This window comes from Corvus brachyrhynchos, unplaced genomic scaffold (assembly GCF_000691975.1).
Source record: "Corvus brachyrhynchos isolate BGI_N302 unplaced genomic scaffold, ASM69197v1 scaffold142, whole genome shotgun sequence".
Taxonomy (NCBI): Eukaryota; Metazoa; Chordata; class Aves; order Passeriformes; family Corvidae; genus Corvus; species Corvus brachyrhynchos.
The window spans coordinates 947,409-964,454 of record NW_008237226.1 but is presented as its reverse complement, the minus strand read 5'-3'; the positions used below and the strand labels follow the sequence as shown (position 1 = coordinate 964,454).

General features: G+C 38.9%; 1 protein-coding gene across 1 annotated transcript in view; it reads right to left on the bottom strand.

Moving 5' to 3' along the window:
* Window positions 1-17,046, bottom strand: part of RSU1 (Ras suppressor protein 1) — a gene marked incomplete at its 5' end in the record, with an annotated part of 96,141 nt that overhangs the window by 78,290 nt on the left and 805 nt on the right. Inside the window, one exon of the mRNA XM_017729220.1 lies at window positions 3,408-3,528. Coding sequence (XP_017584709.1) covers window positions 3,408-3,528 — 121 coding nt within the window. The remainder of the gene's footprint in view (window positions 1-3,407; window positions 3,529-17,046) is intronic.

Sequence of the window (17,046 nt, the reverse complement as noted above, 5' to 3'; positions counted from 1 at the left end):
CAGGAGTGACACAGGCCACAAGAGTTTTGGGTTTTTTTCCCTTTTTTTCCCTTAAAAAAATGTAACCTATGCCAAGATTTCCTCTTGTTTTGAAAAGGGTTTGATGCTCCCAGATACTGAGCAAGTCTTTTGCAATGCAGACCTTTTTATAACCTCTCATTCCCATAAATATACTCAAAACTTAGGCACTCTGAAGGGATTGTCTCTTATGTCAACCAGCAGCCACAGCTGAAGCACACAGCACTAGGGAGAGAGGTGTCACAATGCCATGCTCAGCTTAAACAGTGTTCCATGGAGAAAGCTGGTCCTTGGTAGATGACTTCTAGCTAAACTACAAATTACCCTTTTACACATCATCTTGACCATTTGCCATTCTGCCACGTAGTTCTTCACCATGGTACCAAACACAAAAGGGAATTCCTCAACTGCATGGTGTTTATATTCATTGGTAACTGCTGCTCAAACCTCTTCTTAAGAATAGCAAATCTGTGTTACTACAGAACTATTGATGCACATGGAACATGAAGTAAATAAAATGTCAGTCCTGTGACTGATGAGGCTTAATCTAAATATAGCTCAATCAGCCAGTCTTAAGAGGGTTTAGGACAGCAGTTCCCACCAGCAACAATCAGAACAACATCAGGAAATGTAACCGAAGGAAGAGATTTCTCTGATAACCTGGAGCAGACAAGGTAGAAAAAATGGTAACTCTTCTCTGACCTCAAAGAGCTTGAACAAGGTGATCCAGATAATCACTAGAGCTGCTGCAAAAATGAAGGCAGGCACACAGCTGGAGATACCTTCACAGAACCTTACTGTTTGTGTATGAACTGTTTGTGTATGAACTGTTTGTGTATGGTTGTTTATCATATGAACAGAAAAAAACTACCTACCAGCTTCTTGTTCATAGTGTTCCTATTGCATGTACAGCAAATATATAACTTGTGAGTATGGATCTTGTTTCAGTTGGCACCCAGGTTTGAAAGCAAAACTGAGAAGAGAGGCATCCTCAGAAAGAGACTGTACAGGTAGCTACTGTCAAGAACAGGATTTTATTCTTATGTGATGACTGGAAACAAATATGACCTTTCAGATGTTGTCTCTAAACATAGTCTGAATTTGATTCTCTTTTTGATGCTAAAGTGATAAAGAACAGTCACAACTGAAGTCAAGAGGAGATGTTATGAGAATATATGAAGTCTGATCTAACACCTAAAACTACAAAAACTCAAGTCAAAGTACTGACAAAGTTGTGCAACCAAAAATAAGAAAAGACCACATAACCATGTGAGGAAAGACAGGAGAAGAGCATCTACCACTTCTTTCACAAACTCAGAAAATAACCTGACCTTTCCTTACCCCTTTTGCATAAGCCAGCCCACCCAAACAAAACAAGAACGTATAGAGATCAGCTCTCTGGAGATAAACCTAGATGAAATCCTTCTTCCTCCTCATTCCCAATAAGAAGTCCCATCATGGGCATCCAGCTGCTGTAGTAGAAGCATTTAAAATACAGAAAGGCATTCTCCACTATTGCTACCACAGAGTTCTCATTGTTTTAAAAACTGGTCTTTATATCAAACAGGACTAAAGAAAGCAGTGCATTTTCTGCTAGTGAAAAGGGTTTTTTATCAAGTTGCCCTAATGGCCTTCCTTTTTGCAAGCAAGGAATGGGGAGAAAAAGAATGTTCTCCCTACTGACAAGAAGCAGAATGGTATCTATTCTTTGGCATGGATAGAGAACCACCTCAAAGCTGCTGCCCAGCACTATTCATCCCTGCATAAGTTCAAGCACTGAGCTTGTGCCTCACCTGCCTTCCAAAGGTTACTTTTTTAAGCTTTCAGTGCTGCAGTACACCTTCCCTCTTTCCACATCACTTGACCCTTCTATGCCAAAACCCACCCAAAAATAATCTCTGCCCTTTATTCAAGGTTCCTCTCTCCCCTAGGGGGCTGTTCTGAAGCCCTAACACATGCACTGCAGATGACAAGAGGGTTTCTGGGCTGCCTCCTGAAAAACCTACTAGGGCAGAAAAGCGACTGACTCCAAGGATGTCCAAAGCAGAACCGATTTTGCAGAGCTAAGACTGGGTGGTAAATCCAGTGCCTGGAAGATTATGTGTAAGGATAGGATGAAGAAGGAAGAGCATTTAGTCTCTAAGATTTTACGCCACATGATACGTGAAAGTGGCAACTGTGGTTCCAGACCTGAATGTCTGCAGTTCCTAGCACCAAGTGGTCTTTTGCACATTTTTTTTTCATTAATGCAGACTAGTATCTGAACTATATTAACAATGGTTACTGCTTTAATCCATGGGAAGTGCTCAACTTCTTCCTTCATGTACTGCAATACCTCTATATGCCATTCCAAAAATATTGCTCTAACCTCCAAAATACATAGAATCCTGATTAATATTTGCTCTGAAAAGCAGTTCCAGGTTTAAACAGATATTAAGGAAAGCTAGAGAGCTACTGTGACCAAAAAATAAGACCACGGAAGACAGATCATCATTAAAACATTTATTGGCATTCCAACAGTTCAAGATGCAATTCAATTTTCAGCAATTTACAAAAGTATCTAAAGCAGAATACACAGAGCCTAGCCAAAATCATTTGGTATTTTGAAGAGCAAAAAATGCTCAGTTTAAAGTGTTCAGAAGTTGGAATTTATAAAATACAAACATTCTTTCTAGGAGAAGCCTACAATGCTAGAGCTTACGCCTACCAGTGCTTTCCTAAATAGTTACACTTTAATATGCCCATTTAATTTTAAGAAGATCTTATGCTTCACATTTGTTTTCTTAATAATTCAAGAAAGCCCTCTGCAACTATAGTTATTATAAAGTATCACCAAATCTACCAGAATATAGAATCTGAACACTTAAAAGAAGCATCCGTGGCACAAATTCATTCAATACTAGCTCTCTGAACTAAATGCACACCACATCTAATATGTGCTGCTTCTTTTACAGGTTTAATGTAAACTGAAATGTCTATAAACCCAAATTTGAAAATTTGGAATTAAAGTCCTAAATTAACATGGATATTTTTTTCAAATCAGAATATTGAAATAGAAATAAAGCGTGATTCTTATGCAGTAACCACAGAATTAAGAGGCAGCTGCTAGAGAAGTAAAAGTCAGTAATTGTTCAGTTTCACTACAGTATTTGATGAATATGATTTGCTGTTGTCCTTAAACGGTTATCAGTATACCAGAGTTAAGTGCTTGATCACTTATCTGTTTATCTGACATCAGCTGAACACTTTGAAGCCATAATTCTCAAGTTATCCTCAAAACCACTTTCAGTAAGAAACTTTACTATCAAAAAATAAGAAGTTCCAGGTTCAGTTGCAATGACATTTGGTAACACCTCTATTACAGCAAAGTTTTGCATTAAGATACGCACCCAAGGTTCAGGTGTTTGAGCTTCTGAAGGCTGCTTATCTGTGTAGGCAGCTCCTCAATCTGGTTGTTGAAAAAGTTGAGCACTTCTATGTTTCTCAGGTCTGCGATGTTTGCTGGCACAGCTGTGGGAAAGTTTTCACAGTGAGAGACTGCAATTAAAGCAAGCTACCCAGACTACAGATGCTTCACAGCACCTGGCACTTGCACTGTTTGTACAGTGGCTGCAGCACAGAAAGCATCTCATTATTCCAATAAAAGCAAAGTTTATATCCAAAAAGCCTCCTATCTGGAACCTGTTCTCATTGCTGAGAGCACTCATTTTATACTCTTCAGAAATTACTACCAGAATTGTAAGATATTTTGACTAACAAAGACTACTGCAGAGAGAGAAAGACAAGAACAAGTGCTCTCATATACTAACAGATAAATAAAAAAAAAATCTGTCCTCTCAATTCATGTAGCACACACAGGTCTTAAAAGAGCAGAGCCTGAGAGACTTGGATCATTTCATTATTTGAGTGGAAAAAACATTAACGATACAAGTAGTTACACCAAGACAGCAGTTGTACTAAAGGTCTTTAACAACAAACGTAAAATAATCCCTCATTTTTAGCAATAGCCCATTCTGCTTACTGCTTAAACAATTGAGTATCCCAATTCTCGGTCATTTGAGATACAACAAGTATTACAAAAAATGAAATTCAGCCCTAAAAGAACTGTTTAGCCAAGCCCATTTTGAGTTACCACCCCTGTGTGATAAACTAACTGGTCAATACACACAGGCTACAGTGGATTACCAACAGATCAATAGCTGGTTGTTATTATCTACAAAAAAGAAATATCAGGCAGAAGCACAATCTGAATGACTATGCTAATGGGGTTAAAAAGATACTCAGATTCACATCTTTTCCCCCTTAGTGAGATTTAAGCAGCCAGCCGAGTAAAGGAGGTTGGCAAGTCACCGGCACTGAAGCTTGCACCTGTGCTCAATATTCACCTTGGTTCAGTCTCAACTTTGACTGCATCAGGAACCCACTGAGTGCACATCTAAATAATTAGAAGGTTTTATGAGGCCATGATTTTTTTTTTATTTATCAGTGTAAGGCAGTCTCAGTCCTGAAACAGAGTCAATAATGTTTACAAAGCAGAACATTGCAGTATGTCACATTTACTAGATTTTAAGTCTAATTACACTGTGAACAATAATGGGATCCCTAACAAAGACTCTAATTACACTACATAAATATTACTGTTGAGGGCCTTATTCATTGCAGGAGGTTTTTAGGAGACTTTTATATAAAGTCATTAAGGCAAATCTGAGCATTTAAAAGACCTCCCATTGTGGTATTTTCCAACTGGTCCATGCTTATCTGTCATTCAATGATAGCAAGAATTATGTGTGTTCACAAACTAAAGGGTATTTCACTATTACTGTTGTTTTAAATTATTCCCTAACAGAAGATAACTGAGGATTTTAATTGGCATAATTCAGCTGTTTCCAGCCTCAATATTTCACCAGAACAGTAACTACCAGTATTAAAATATTTTCCTTTCAGAAATTAGACTTCATAATCTCACTTTGATGAGATGGGCAAACCATGTTTCTGATCTTCACAGATACCGCATTTATGAAGACTAGGAATCAGAAGTTCTAGCAAATACAGGTTTTAGTTTAGTCAAAGCCTAAACAATAGAAAGACCAATACAGATATATCACTGTCTCCTGATACATCTGTTTAATTCCCACATACTGTATTTCATGTTGTGAATGACACATTGGATACTTTATATCATTATTTTCTTCAAGAAATACTAAAAGCTGCATTGGTAAGCAGGCTGAGATGAGAAAAAAAGGCTAAATATTTAGCACAGGATTTGAATGTAATACTTTTGTGTCTCACCCTGTTAAATCAAAACGAAAAGCCCCAACCCACAACTGTACTTTTTAGTTTGGAGGGAATGCCTGGAGGTATTTCGTGAGAAGGAAAAACAGAAGAGTAGGTCAAGACCATGCTTGTGGTAGGGAAGAGAGGACTTTTTCCTGTAATAGTTTATTTTCTGGTTTCTTCCCAGATACGTAGCAGACTGCCAAATCCCAAGACATTCATGTTCTGGCAATACTGAATTCCACTCGAGTCACCTTCTCATGATGAGCTGTGAGAGTGAACTGTCAGCATCCTGGTTCTATTCACCCACGTATTTACAGTACGAACCACAGTGTCTTAACAACTCTTCTAAGACCATCTGCTGCCCAGTGTCATTAACAACTCCCCCTCAGCAAATGCTAGTAAAATTTGGCAGCCCAATGCCTTTGCGTTCTCCTGTGAAGCTTCAGTAACATCATGAAGCTCCATTCATATTAAGTCTCACTTCACAAGACCAGGAACAGCTTCCTTCCCCTTCTTCAATACTGGAAATTGCATACAGTGATTCATTATGACAGCTACAGACTTCACCTTGATTTCAAAGGTTGGTTGACAGTGAAAGACATGGTCTACAGGCTGTCCACAAGGAATAAGAGAACTTTGTTCATGTTTCTGGCAATAAGGATTGGCAACTTGTTATACTTCAAAGCATTTATGCTCTTTTTGCCCTGAAGTTAGTGGCAATTCTTTAGGCACTAGAACATCAAGTTCTCATCAAGTTCACTTGAGGCAACTTATTACATTTTATTCCTATGCAACCAGCAGCTGTTCAAAAGTTAACAAAATTAGTTCCAAAATACAGATAAGAACGACTGAATGCTACTATTCAATGCCTATATAAATCACCTAGAGTATCCTGGATCTGGGCCTTAGCTCTCTTTCAACATTGAGAACCAGAAGCCAACACCAGACATGATCTTCACTAGAGGTCTGATGTTGCCCTCAACTTTGGAGAGCAGACACTGGATTAGAAGGACCTTTCCAAGACAGCTATTTACCCTGCAGAGCAGCTAGCTAAAAACATCCAGATCAGTGACAGCAGCTTGAAATCACACATCCCAGATGTAACCCTTTCTCATAAAGCAGGAAGTCAAGAAGTTCTCATACCACTACTGACAACTGACATGCAAATCCAGCTCCTTTTCTATACCCAACCTCTGGCAAAGGACAAAAGCACAGGAAATGGAAAAGAAGTAAAAGAAGGCCATTATTTTCCCTCTAGTTCCGCTCTGTAACTCTTTGGCCATTCAGACAGTTTTCAATACAATTTCTCTGGTGGTGGCAGGGCCCTTCATACAGCTGAAAATACACAAGCCTCAAAAAGCCATTATTTCTGAAAATAGTCACCAAGATTATTTCTCTTAAAGCATCTGTGAAGCCCTGGGAAAAAACAGTAATCCTCACAACTTCAAAAGTAAACAAACTCAGGTGTTCGCAAAATTAAGTCTCCATTTCCTTTTATCTAGAAGATGAAATCGAGTCTGCCTTTTTTGTTTGTTTGTTTAGTAAAGACACTAAATATTAAACATTTCTGAAGATACTCTTGGTAAGAAAGATCTGTATCAAAATTTCCTTTACAATGCAAAAGTAAAATAAAAAACATTTCAGATAAGGAATCTCAGATGAAAAAAACCCACAAGAGTCAATAAACTACCCAACTGAGTAAGTGAAATGATTTAGTAAAAATGTGAGTCTCCATGAGAAGAACACATGGTACATAAACTGTATTAAACATAAACTTCAGTTCATTTAAACCTTAACACTGAATGTTCAAAATAAACATAGTCCCACTGCTGCTTGGAAAATGCTATCTATAATATCTGATTATGCATAAAATTCTGCACGAGTAAACTTGAAATCTCCTCAATAAATATGATCCAAAGGCTACAGAAAACCTTCAACTGAATTCAGTGTTTTTTGAATCAGACATCAAGAGAGATAAGAATTTTAATTTTTTAAAGTACAATTAATTCCTTTGGCAATCACATCCTTAGAAACTTAGAATAGCTGCAGAATCCCTGATTTTTCAGAATGTTTCTTTACTTAATGAAGTAAGTTTGCAGTACCTAGGAACATGATGTTCAGTAGTACTCCAAACCTTTACAGGTTCTAAGGGAATATTTATCCAAAAGAGCTATTAAAGTAGCACTACCTGACAGAGAAGAGATTTATAAGACTATGCCAGTTTCTCATTAACTGTTTCACTGAAAAGCTGGTCAAGAGTCAGAGTAAAGAGAACTCAATACAGACCTTTCAGAGTCCAATCAGTCCACTATGGATCCCAAGTAGTTTTCTTGCCAAGAGCAAGAACCCACTTTTTAAGACTAAAGTAAAACCTGAGGGCTATACAATATAATAAACCCAGACTTGCTTGTAAAGGTCATAAAGACATGAAATGTTACTCACATTTCATGGGGGAGGAAGAATTTAGAATACTAAATATATAATGCATTCTGTGCATCCAATATAACTGTATTCATAGAGCTGGAGTCATGTTTAGATTAATTTGACAAGGGTTCTGTTATACTGAAAGAGAAGCAATCAGCTTCACCAAAATGAAAGAGGAATTAGCAGAGGGAGAAGACAACAGTTTTCATTTTAAATATTCATAGGCATGCTGATATCATACTTGGCAGCTAACTGAAGAGAATTCTGATCCCAACTGAAGCATACAGTACTTAATTTACACACTATGTAGTTCAGGTTTCCCCTTTTGCCCTCCCTTCACTCTTCCAAAGATGGATATTAATCTTCCTCACACTGAAAACATTAAAAACAAACTTGTCTCCTTAATCCTCAGCTCTTTCCAGAAACCAGCAGGGTTTTCTTACTGCAACTATCCACTGAAGAACCTCAGATACAAAACTGTTCTTAAGAATATGTTTAAATTATATTATAGTTCACTGATGTGCTACTGTGCTAACAAAGCAATTTGTCAATAAACAGTTTTCATTTAGAAGCCAGAGTCTAAGGAGAAGAGCAGTGAGCATAAGAAAGACTGAGAAGACACTGGGAATCAAGTGACATCTAGTGAAGAGAAAGAACAAATCTGTTCTTCTCTGAGAAGACAGCTTAAGATGTCAGAGTTTGGAGAGAAATACTAGAAACCAGGGGCTGAGGTTTGGAAGGGATTACTATGTTGAAAATACATCACCTAACTGCAAACAACTGAAACCACACCAAAATAGCTCACAAAAATCTGATGCTTGTTAGCTTTTTTTACAGCATCAAGGAATGATGTGAATAAGAATATATATAAAAATGTGGATATAAACATGCCCTTCATTTCTGCAAATAATTTTGAAGAAAACTAAGTATAAGACAAGCTTTTTGAATTACTGTAGTGAACCACAGCATCTTCAGTAACTGCTTTGCGAGAAGTGCACAGTTTAGCCAAGACACTCGCTGTCTTAATATTTAAGTCACAAGAAAAAAAACCCATGAGGTATACCATGCAAAGAACATTGAAGAACATGGGCTACGTATCCTTATTACAGGTCAGATTATCTGTGTGTGTTGATACTTCAACAGCAGGTGGTTAAGAGAAATAACTTCTGCAGGACAAAAGAACTTTAGTTGATAGTGCTGAAATTTATTATCAGGCTTCCAGGAAATGCAAACAGTATCACCAAATACCAGTGAGTCTCTTTCAGGTGTTTAAATTGCTTAAGCATGATCTTTTCAGTTTCACACTACTGCACAGTTGCTGGCTTTAGATAAATCAACTAGTTTGAAGTTCATTCAGTGCATTCGCCTTCCTCTTCCTCAATATTCTCTTTACTTCTGTCTATTTAACATGTTTTCTGTAGTTTACAAAAGGGACTAACCAAAGATGCCCTGCACACCAGGCCTTGAACAATTACTATAGGTTACCCTCAAAAGTGAAGATCACTTCAGTCTCTTACTCAGAAGTGTCCATCTACCTGTGTGCTTACCAGTGCTTATTTACAAAATTCTGCTTTCAGTGTGTCTAAAACATTTTTCATAATTTCAGTTTGCCTTATTAGCCAGTATTTGGAGTTTACACTTTTTACACCACTGAAATGTTTTTAGAAACTCACATAGGACTATTTCTCACTGTAACTTGGATCAGCTGAGTCTTTCCCCTATTCAGCATTGCAGACTGCTGTGCTGACACTGCTTAGTGGGGACACCAGCCTGTCCTCTAAACACACTCACAGAAGAGGCTGCAGTAAAAAAGCTCACTGCTCAAAAGCAGAGTCAGCACATGTGTTTCTTGTTCCAGTTCTCAGAACTGGGAATAAATTAAGCTCCCTCCTAGTTTGGGCTCCCCATACCCAGTATTTAAAGCCACCTCCTGAAGTCTGTATGGTACAGACTTAATGTACCTGTGCCTCTGTGTTAGCTTACCCCAGGCTTCAGCTGACTCTACATTCCATTTCCAGCTATGGGAGATACTACTTCAAGATGAGCAACCAGTTACCACATTGCTCATCATCACATCAAGATAGGAAATTATTTCACCCCAAAGGTTATGCCATAGGATGTGAATGGAAAAAGTAAGAGGCCAGATGGTGAATGGTCTGAAGGGAAATGCTGCGTCATTATCCACTTCAACACACCTGACTACTAAAAGAACAAAAAGAATATATAGAAAATATAGTACAAAACCAAGTACACAAAACTACATCCAGTTTCTCCTCAATCTAGACCAAATCTACCTTGTCGCAGTCCTTCCATATTAGAAGCCAAAAACTTCCACATGGCTTGCTAGACAGTAAATTCTATAACATAAAATTAAGCTCTTTAATAAGGTGAGTTCACTTTTGCAGTGCTCACTAACTTTGAAAATACCAAGTGCAAAATAGTCTGTATCTGGCAAGAGGATTTCCATTACAACCTGTATATAAACATGGAGAATGATCAATGATATGGGGCTTCTACAAAAAAATTACATCTATTTTAAGCCACTGGGAAATAAGTGAAGACACAAGAAATTTGTAGTAACATGTCAGAAGACACTGAGACTTAAAAAAATGAGTTAATATGATTGCAGGTGTCTTTTAGTAAGTGAAGAACAACAGTTTCTGAAGAACTACGTTCAAAACAAGTGATTTGTGTCTAGTGTTGTTTTTAGTATGGTCACTTTACTTAAGATGCAAAACTGACTTTGGTGCCATACAGCACAGACCTTCACAATTTAATTTATGTGTAAATTGGGTGGTTTCTGCATGTATCCTTATACCATTACAGCACAAAACTCTTTCACACATTATTCTGTTTCATACTCCCAAAGCTTCTTACAAGCAAAGCTGATATTATATATATTTAAAACTAAAATGCTCTACCATCTGTATTTTTTCAGAACCAAAGGTTTGGGGCTTTTTTCAGGAAGAAAAGAAAAAAGCTAACAAGGTATTTAATCTAAACATTTGAGTAAAACCCAGATGCCACAAATTTAGTAAAGCATATGTATAGGGATCTCCTTTTTCCTCCTTTTCACATCCTCCTATGTACTGCATTCATAAAGATATTTCCCATTAGAGATCCCTGCCTCAGAAATAGGAAGTAAAACTAAACCAAAATATACAAAAAAATGAAGGGCTTGCAGTCAACTTAAAGCATCTCTCCCACACACAGTTGATAGACCACTGCCAGGCACAAGTCCTGTGCTTTGGACACAGCCCTAGTCTCACAATGCAGACATTACTTGTCCCATTTTGGGGTATATTGTGTTAGGACAACAGCACGGAATGACTTACTGGAAGGAAGCAGAGGCAGAAGCAAAGTAAAGGAGAACACAAGAAGCAACAAAGACTAAAGAGTACACAATCATCTCGTTCCTTCCAGAAGTCAGTAAATATGCAATATAAATAACCTGATACCAAGCAAGATGCAAAGTGTCAGACAATACCGGTGGGAGAGACCATAACACATTCAGCAGACTGGAGAAGACAAAGCAGCTAGACTGAGAAGGAATTCAGGACAGGCAGATGCAGTGTTGCTGTCTCTGGGCTACCTCCAACACATCCAGGTATAGACTACACCCAGAAGGGTGACTCAGAAAGGAGACATCCTAATATAAAAATGAAACCAAGAGATTTTAGCAGCATGCTAAAAAAGATCAAGGACACAGTCAAGAGGGTTAACAGCAACAAAGGGACAAGCTTCTGTGCTGTTCACACACAGAGAGAAAAACAATTTAGGAGATGGCAGAGCAAAGAAGCAGTAAGTCGTGTGAGCAGGAAAAAAAAAAAAGGAAAGTTTTGAACTGCTCTGCTGAAAGAAGGCAAAATGTACAATGATGAGAAGGGGTGACCATATGGATGTCAAAAGAACATGATCAATGAGACACAGCTATTCTGACAGGAGCACTATGTGAACTCGAACAGAATTCAGGTCTGGAAATGGGAACCAGCAGCAAAAAACTAATGGATCACCTCACTAAAAGGAAGAGACTAAAGATGAGTAAAGGACTACATGAGAATCAAGGGAGAAGCAGTGCAAAGATCACAGAACAGTACAGGACAGCAGATCAGAAGAATGGTAGAGGAGGACAGAGAACATGACATCAGGTAACACAGAAGAGGTTTGAGGAAAAAATAGCTGTTCCCGATCTCTCATCATTTAATCATTTAATAATACTGGGTAAGGAATCAGAGCACAAGAGCAAAAGCATATAGAAATCATTAGTAGTGAGCTATGAATAGCAGGAAACTTCTGAGATCATTTACAGGCAGCACAAGAATAAGTGAAGCCAGTGAGCACAGGATCACCTGAGGTTAAGGAGACTGAGGAGAACAGTAAAAACTAAGTTGCTGTCCACCATCACCTACCAGGTGGGATAAACAGCTACCAGCCACCAGGAACACAAGCGTCTTCCCAGGAAAACAACTGCTAAATATACTCAAACAGTGACCTCTGCTGGACAAACCACAGAGTGCTGGTACTTGCACGGGCAGCAGGAACACTCCAGGTACAACCACGTAACGACACAAAAGCTGGAATCTCTGAATAGATTGCTGCAAATGATTGCAACGTTAATTAACCACCACTGGCAGATAACGCAAATAATTGTTATAGTAGTTACAAGTCAAAGACTTACTGCACATCCCAAAATAAGTGAAAATAAAACAGGTTGGCAGCGTAATAGTTGCACATGTATTGATGACAACCAGCACTCACCCTGCTGTCAATGCTGAAGTAACCTTTAATACCCCAGCCTGCTTTTCAGTCACATCTTCCCCTCTGTGGCCTTCTGAGTGGGATTATAGACAAACTGAGCTTCTGAAACCTCTTCAAATACACTTCCTATTCACAATGTAGTACATGGATTTTAATTGTCAAAACTTCAGGAGCATACCAAGTAAGGATTTCCCATCCCATACTAGGATGTGAAATTTTGTGTATGTTTTAAGTGGCTGGAGAATACCTTGAGTTAGCCTACCTATCTAAAGTCTAGAAGGCTCAGTATGCCTTCATACTTCATGGCAAAATAGTACACAAAAGCTGCTCTGCTAGGAAAAAAAGTTAGGCAAGGCATAAGCCACATTTTTATGCTCTATCAGTTTTCTTCATAAAAGGAAGTTTTCTCTGGTGCTAGTTCTGCTCCAATTATTGCTCAATTACAAATCTAGTAGCACAAGGAGACCAAAAGTTGAAACCTAATTTACCCACTGACTTCAGCCTGCAAAGGTACTTTTTTCCAGTCAAAGGTAGCCATTTGTTGTTCTAGCACAATCAAATTATAAATAAAGTAAATAAATAAATAAATAAATAAACCCCCCAAACCCATGAGCCCTGAAGACACATGACAGACAAACCCTACCATCAGCTGGGAAAAAATCCTCATCCTGACTCAGATGATCTCTTTTACACTGTCTCCCAGAGCTCCACCTCACAAAAATCCTCATCCTGACTCAGATGATCTCTTTTTACACTCTCCCAGAGCTCCACCTCATTGTGCTTGAAATTATATGGGGCAAGGCCCAGATTAAAAACAGACAAGCATGGTAATATCCCTTCCTCCCCCTGACCTGGGCTCCCCAGAATCTCAATATTGTGCAGTTCCCAACCGGTTCCCCAGAACCATTATTAAAGCACAAACTCTAGCTGAAGTGCTCTAACAAAGTAGATAGGTCTAAGTTTGATTTCAAGAACTTTTATGACAGATTCCTTAACACATGACTGGCACTGCCACCCCAGCATGAACCACGGAGCAGCGATGTGAGAGGAATCGCTGCAGCTGGCCCTGCAGAACAGGCAGATCTACACCAACACCTGAAGGTCACTTTCATCCTGCACAGAGGCATCAGATGAGCAAGTGGCCCAGATTGCTGCAGACTTCCAGTTACATTCCACCTGAACTTGAGTGAAGCAGCCCTAAGTAGAAATACATAAAACAGAAGCATAAATACCCATAAAAATTACTACTGTTGCACAGATGATGCAGAAACAGTATTTATGGCTGACCAAACTGATCAAATGTGGTTTCTACAATAGTGTCCTGTGGTTCAAACTCCCTCTGTGCCCCTCTAGCACAGCTACCCCAATTCTCTACCACTATTCATGTCCCATAAATGATCCTATTGAACAGGAGGTGAATGTTACCTGTATCTCCCTCAGCTAACATCAAGTGACATGGAACAAAAACAACTTGGTCACGTCTACCCAAATTAATCCACCACACTGAAGGGCAGGTATCTATGGTTCAGCCACTTATTTTCACCAATTTAAACAATGTTTGTCAGGACTTCTATTGCATTTATTTTGATGGTAGCCAACGGCTTCAAAAGACACCTGGGTCAAGATCAGACAACTTACACAGGCTAAGACTGTCTTCAATTTTGCTTCTCAGTATACTGGACAGAAGGCTTTAAAATGACTAAATGATGGAACAATAAACTCCCAGTACAACATACAGAAAAACTGGCCTCTATGTCTACATTATACTAAGAAAAAGCACAAACACTTTCCTGCTTTCTACTGGATTGTCAAGAGACCCTACAGAGGAATCATCCCAGCTTTGTCACTTACACAGCACCTGGTTCAACAAGACTGCACAATCACAGCTATTTAGCTTCACTGAGAGTTCTGCTTCTCATTTTGAAGCACAAGAATTTCTCACCAAGCAGCAAAGGACAGACTCAGCTGTTTCAGAAGTCACCAAGAGCAGAAAAAGCCAGTTCAAGACTCCTCCATTAGCACCAGATAGCTGAAAAAAATTCAGCCTAGTATAGATCCAGAAAAATCAATGTGAACTTGAGTACTTCTGATAATGAATGATTTAGATACATAAATCCAGTACAAATGGCACACTAGAAATATTAACAAAATCCATGCCACAATAGTATTCTGAGTAGTACGATGGATTTAATAGAGCAGTCCTCATACTTGCTAATGAAACTTTACTTACTTTTAATAGTTTTCTAGCAAAAATGCGAAATATGTTTACATAAAAATATGCACATCCAGTTTTTACATTTATTTATTCTTTCAGATAGACATATTTATTCTAAAACAGCAAAAAAATAGCTAGCAGAACACTCATTTAAATGGCAGAAAACTAGTAGAAGATGCTAATATGACCTTAGTGTAGCATGTCAAGTGTCACTGCCATCAGCTTCCTAGTCACTTTAAGAACAATCTGCTAAGACAATTAATTACATAGCTTAAAAGATTAGGTCAACAGTGTCAAATATGAAAATATGAACTTGAAATTTAGCCTTTTAAAAATGTGTGGTGTCTATTTAAGTGTCTACATCCATTTGTGAAAGAAGAGTAAGTTTCAGACTTGATGAGTTACTTCTCAGAAGCAGTGGTCTTCCCTTCCCATGAAAGAAACCCAAACACAGCAATTAGAAAGGCTGACAGAATCCCTTGGCTGAGAGAAGGCATATACTTGCAGTCTGCTGATAAAATGGCTACTTTAGGAGAAAGCAGTTAATTGACGGCTAAGATTTAACGTAATGTAACACAAACTTATAGTCATGGCAATCTTTAAACTGGTATTTTGAAAACTGAAACTACTTTAAGCATATGGCACACTCTGGATTTTTCTTGAATAGTTAAAGTCAACCTGAGCACATCCTTCTCAGCTGCTCCTTATTACTGGATCTTTCCCCCCCCCAGTCAGGTCTGCAGCTAAGACTCAGCTAGGGCGTAGGTTAGCTACTCAGCTTTTCAGTGTGGAGCTCGTGATGAAGCACATGCCCTCCCCAGGCTCAGATCTGAGACAGCCAAGTTTACTGTGATTCAAGTCTCCATGCAGGAGCTTCAGCCTGTCTCCTCTTCCTCACAGCAAGGCAGACAGCTGCTACCTGCCCAGCCAGCTGTGTGTTCAGCTGAGATCACCCTTTAGCTACACTAAGTTTGCAAAGCACCAGGTGGAAGAGCTGATTCACTGTCAGTCTGAAAGTCTGTTAGACTTCAGAAGTTCTAGGAATTTTACAAATCTCAGAGAAAGAATAGTGATGCTTACAAACAGTAACATTTCCAACTCATTTCATCCTTGTGCCAGGTAAGCAGCCATTCAGACAGAGATACCAGAGCAAATAATCAGGACCAGAGAGAAGCTTTCCTGTCAGCACCGAGGTTCCCAACCTTGGGTGAGCTGTCTGACCACAAGCATTAGACAGAGTTACGCAGAATGAACTGCTACCTCAAGGTGCCTGCAGCCCTCCAAAGGCTGCAGAGAAAGCTGAAGTGGCTGAGGACAACTAACTGCCTAGCTTTCAGAAGCTCGAGTTCAGAGACAGCCATCCCCTTGCAGTACCTGAGGGAACCCACAAAAGTCACCAGCTGGGTGGCCCCACAGCCCAGCTCCACCAGTGGCTGATAACAGATGCCAGATGGCAATATGCCCAAATAAAATTTACCATAATCTTTCTCAAAACATTCTCCCAGCTTCAGGATATTTTTAACTTCATGGCCTTCTAAACCATGGACAGACCTGTATGTTTAACAGTGGTGCTCTTTGGATTTACCCTCCCTTAACTGGCCCATTAATCTACCCATCAGTCATCATTTACATGCCAGATGGCTGGAAACTGTGGGTCACATTTGTAATGAAATTGAGATTTCTTTGAAAACTACAATGGGATAAAAACAAATAGCAAGACGACTGTCTAGAGGGCACTACACCATCAGAAGAAGGGTCCTGAATAACTAATTCATACTTCTCACAGTCAGTCATGAAATGCCCATAATTTTATCTATTTACTACTACAAACTGTTTGAGCTACACATTAGTACCCAATAAACTGCATCCAGAGAAGTGCTTATGTGCTAAAATCTAAGGATATTTGTGTTTTTCCTCACGTTTAATCCTTTACAAATGCTCAGGGACTCTAGTGACACTTTTGCATTAATTGACATGTTTTAAATAACACATACTACCTTACATCTCATGCAGCAAGAAGTGTAGAGTTTAACAGGCTGGGTTTTATTGGTTTGTTTTTGGTTTTTTAGACCCATCTCAATTTGTAAAGATTTCCTTGGATACACCCTAAAGCACCTACCTAGTCCTCTTGTCAACACATACCCACTTTATTGGTTCCATTCACCTCCCCATTTCATCTCTCCAGTTGAGTTTCAAAAAGGGAAGGACTGGTTTAGAGAGAAATCCACTGGCATACGCAGAGAGCAGACAAGAACAAGAACATCAACAAAACCAACACTTCTCTTTAGAAGATGCACAGCAACAGGGATGAGACCAAATTTACTGCCTGAATTTCAACAACCAAGAAGCAGGAA